The sequence below is a fragment of the Polypterus senegalus genome, unplaced genomic scaffold (assembly GCF_016835505.1).
Source record: "Polypterus senegalus isolate Bchr_013 unplaced genomic scaffold, ASM1683550v1 scaffold_5218, whole genome shotgun sequence".
Taxonomy (NCBI): Eukaryota; Metazoa; Chordata; class Cladistia; order Polypteriformes; family Polypteridae; genus Polypterus; species Polypterus senegalus.
The window spans coordinates 9357-14132 of NW_024386244.1; the positions used below are offsets into that span (position 1 = coordinate 9357).

Here is a 4776-nt window from a genome sequence, read left to right on the forward strand (position 1 = left end):
TTACTTATTCTTCCTTCTTTCATCCGGACTTTTGGGACAGTTCTTGCATTATCAAGGACAACTTTTCTCTTTCTACAATAAGTTTAATTTGGCTTTGCAGTCCCTCATTGCACTTCTGCATCGCCTTCAGGGCTCTATCTTTAATTATCAATTCCCATCTATTAAAACATTTCCATTTTCTCGACTAGAGCACCCTCGTGCTTTTCTATATACAATCTACCTAACTTCCTGTAGTTCACTCATATCACCAGAGCCTTCTACTGGCCATCTGCCCCTGCTCTGTTCATTCCACCGTTTACAATTTTTTTTATTATTTTTTTTTAATCTAACCCTGTTTTCTGTTCTATGTAGTGTCTTGAGAGCCGCTTTTTTTTCCTTGGTATGTTTTCCGAAAACAATAATCCGAACAGAGGCTCCTCATTCACACCCTGTTTTTTCCATCTCTTTCTTTAGCGAATTCCCGAATGGGAGGTACTTTCCCTTTTTATTAAATTTCCACCTCTCCCGTCTCATTCCAAGAGGCGGTCTAATCGTTACGTCCCAGTACCTCTCCCGGACGGTAAAGCAATTGTACTCAGCGGTCACCGATCTTATTCCTGTCTGCAATTCGCACCTTCACTCGGGTTCTCCAACACCAAGGAAACTGTTCGGTGCCAAATAAACAGTGGAAGTAACACCCGAGGAAGACAGGAATAGTCAATCAATTAGTCTTTATTCAGTCACAGATGAGTACATTGATTCATGCTTTCTGTTTCCCAAAGGAGTTTTAACCGGTTTGCTATTAGTTTTCCCCATGGTCAGTGAGTTTTCCGCACTCTTTTTGCTAAACCAGCCTCAATTGTCACTTCACTCCCGTTCCTCCTGTTCCCTGGTCCACCGGGACGATCAACCTGATTAGCGGACTGACAGTTTCACCCGAAGGCCGCTGGTTACCGCTGTTTAGGTGATCATTTCCCTGAGTGACCCGTTGAGTTCAGAATATAACCAGACCTCCCGCAACAGTGCTTTTTCCCGATCACGAAATGTTCAGTTATTTATCTATTCTTCCCACTCCCTTCCTTTATTTTACTTTTAAGTCTCTAAGAGACTTCTTCGCTTTCCTAGGAGTGTACTAACTCATGTCCCACATTCATAATCTTTACACTGTTTTATTTCTGAGAGCTTATCTATACATTCCGTCCACTCACTGCCTGGTTTCTTTTCCCCGGTCGGACTCCCTCGGTCTACTCACCAAGAATTTTTCCTCCCGCCTGGAAGTTCCCAGTTTACTCGACTTTCAGGAAGAATCAGAGGAGGTCAAGGATTCCCCATGCAGGAGTCGCCCGAGGCAGACCAGTCCTAACTTTTTCCGGATCTGGTCCTCCCGACTCGGCCGGTGTCGGTCCTTTTACCGGTCCTCTGGACGATCCTGCTCAAGGAGTCGCTAGCGCCTCTGCCCCACGCTAGCCAAAACTGTGAGCGCTGAAGTTGAAAACAGCGGAAGAACTTAAACCCAATTAAAGTAAAAATTAATTTCTTTATTCTTAATTCTTGGTGAGTAGAGAGAATGTGAGACTGCCTCTTTCCAACTCAGTCGACTGATTTGGGTTTTAGCAGAATCCCTAAAGTAAAAACGTTCTCTCTTTTATATCCTAGAAAAGGAAAAAAAACCCTAGCAGTTCATTCTGAGGTTATACATAAATCTTAATTTATAACATACTGGAATGTCCTAAAACATGAAATAAACAGCCATTTGCATTCCTAAGGAATACACCCTTGTATTTGTACCCACTTAGAATCAATTTAAACATTCTTATAGTCCATAAAGATCTTACATTCTTCAGGGGTCTTCTGATAGTAGCAGAGGTCAGCCTTTCCTCATAAAGGAATGCAAGTTAATGGTTTAAGTTTTTTCTTTCTCAACGGCTATTTAAATGGTTATCTGTAAAGGTAAAACTAAAAGCCGGCCGGCGGGCTCAGCATGGATGTTTTAGGATTTTTAAAATTCTCAACAGGATTCTGGTCTATTATGAAATTTAAATCGTGGACAAATTTTTACCCTCAAGAGCCTGAACTGAGTCACTTTGACCCGATGTCTCTGCAAATTCATTTTTTCTTACTCTGTTTCGTAAGAGAATTGCAAAGTTTTGTGTATTTCATTGTTAGGTTTTCTGCATTAAGTGCACTTTTCAGACAGTTGCTATTGAATGTTGATGTTACATCGTTTGATGTTAATCTCGAGTTGTTACGATACCACATCGTTATTATTATTCATGTTCAATAAAGACTGGCTGGTTGCGTCGCAAGCAATTAAGGCTCCTCGGTCGGTCTGATTGTGCATGTTTGGTGAGTGTCGAATGCACCAATGGCGAGATAAAATAGACCTTTTTTTTGCGCTGCAGCATCAGGCCCAATTTCGTCTTAATCCGGCCCTGGCACTATTGATAAATAGATCTGAATGTCCTCTGCCCGTGAGTGAAACGTAATGTCTCTCCCCAGTGGCAAAAGGCGCTATAAACGAGGTACCACCTGACACGCCTGACCCTCTAAACATCTATGAGCTGCTCCAAGTTGGTGGTTTGGGGCTTGAATTTGAGTATTTGCTCCTTTTCAACTTCACTTTCCTTTTCCATGCAGGAAGCTGAAGGACTGAAGGGAGAGTTTGATCGGAAGCAGGCCAGCAAGACCCTAAATACCCCGACAGACAAGGTGGAGGGCACCAGTGATGAACAGCATGAAGAAGACGTGAACAGGGCCAGTGCCAGTCAGGCACCTAGACAGCCTGGTAAGATGGATACCCCTTTTTGTGCAAAGCCATCTGTTGTCTTAGTTGGTCTCATTTCATGCCCATTCCCATGCCCATGAGTCTGTTGTTGAGTTGTGAGGATGCTGTTTTGTTTTGTTTGTTTGTTGTCCCAGATGATGCTGTTGAGCAGCAGCAGGAGGAAGAGGAGGAAGGCCAAATAAAAATCAGAATTACTAAATTTAAACCAGGCAGCAGCTCAGCTTTGAAAGATGTGAAGGTGCAGGAAATGAGCGATGCTGACCCCCGGATACAGCAAATACGAGATGTGGTGAAAGGGCAGCTAGAGAAAGCCGGCCTGAAGGCGGAAGGTAGGGGTCCACCAGAGCACTCTGTGACAGCAGGTGTCCCGGCAATGCCCGAGTTGTGTGTTCATGCCTCCTTCTTCCATGTCTTTCATTGCTGATCTTTGTTTCTGTCTACTGAGTGATGTCTGCACTTGGGGGGCCTGGGGGGTGATGGGATTCAGCAGAAGGGCTGGCTATGTAAGTTGGAAAATCTCACCTCAGCAGAAGAGTGACTGTCACCCAGGGTCTCATAATCCTAACCTGGGAGCCTCCTGCTCTTCTGGCCCAAAGCCCCACTCATCTTCCAGGGAGCTTAAAGCCATTCTTAGGGGGTCCGCTTTTCCAACTGTGTGTCGCTCATTTCAGGTAAAATCGAGGTGAAAATCCTGAGCCGAGGAGGGGCTGATGATGACGATGTGCACTGGCTGACCGAGGAAGACACAAAGTCCTTTCGGGAGCTGCTCATCAATCTGCTGGTGAGAGGCTTTCCTGTGGGTTTCTGGAATATGGGATTTGGGGAGGGAAAAAAAAAGATGGAGTTTACTCACCCGTGGAACACCTCCGTGTGCTGGGCTAACACTGCATGACAGAATGGTGACAATGACAATCACAGCACCCTGAAGGCATCATCTTGTGTCTGCCAGACTTGGCACAAACAATTGAATACTTAAAAGTTATCTGGAGTAGAGCGAGTTTGTTTTTAGGAGACCGACATTTTTGATGTGGCAACGAGTCAATAGGCATCTTGATGTTTTGCTCGGGGACATTTTTTTGTTTTATGTTTGTTTGGATGTTCTTGGTTTTTTGAGCCAAAAATTCGGCTTGCGTGAGGCAAAGCATCTCTTTTGTGTTTTGATTTGATTCAGGCCAGGGAGCCCCTGACATCTGGTTTAATGTCTCAAAGAACTTCTCTAGTTATGGCGGGCAGTACCTTGCTGGAAAGGCCTCTTCTACTGGTGCCTGTCGTAAAACATAACGTGATATTGGGATTTGTGAGCGCGCACTGTTGTTAACCTGTGTTTTAATATACATGCTGAACCAAGGGGCAGCTCTTTCAGGCTGAGACCTTAACCCATTGGCATTACTGTGCCTAAATCACGTACCCAAAAATTGAACGGCTTGTTATTTTGCTAAAGGAGCTGCAAGTGGCTGAAGAGTAGTGAGTGCAACACTCCACACTTTTAAAATTGAAAGCATTTACATGATTTTAAAAAAGACTGCTCACACCAATATCGACTAAGTAAAACAAATTGGGGATGTGACGATGCGGGTTCTGCTCCATGTTCCCATCTAGGCTTCTGGGGAGCTCTCGAACCGGACACCGTCGGTAATGTCACTGATGAGCTAGACAGTGAAGACATCAACAACAAAGCAAGGGGACGGTGCAGAAAGTGCAGAGTGCTTTTATTTAAAAACAAAACCAAAACCAGTGTCCAAATGAGTAAGTGCAATGCATCAAAAATAGTTCTTAAATAAATAATCCAATAAAACGGAGGTGAATCCGTGAAGGTTAAAAACACAATAGATAAATCCTTTAAAACAACGAGGTTTAAACAGTGGCTGGATTCAGTCTTTTCTTAAAACTTCAGTGCTTTTTTCTTTCTACTGGCGACTCCCTGTTTCTCCCATACGGCCCGCAACAGGGAGTCAGCCCTAGCAAATGCAGCTCCCTTCTCCCCCGATCGCTCAGTTTAGATGGCTGACCAG

At 44.2% G+C, this 4776-nt stretch overlaps 1 protein-coding gene across 1 annotated transcript; it reads left to right on the forward strand.

Moving 5' to 3' along the window:
- Positions 1–2616: 2616 nt before the first annotated feature.
- On the forward strand, positions 2617–3560 carry LOC120522638 (protein OS-9-like; the record flags this gene model as incomplete). Its single annotated transcript, XM_039743455.1, has 3 exons — positions 2617–2764; positions 2899–3093; positions 3436–3560. Coding segments are annotated over 3 exons (468 nt in total), but the record flags the coding sequence as incomplete, so codon positions are not given.
- Positions 3561–4776: the final 1216 nt, after the last annotated feature.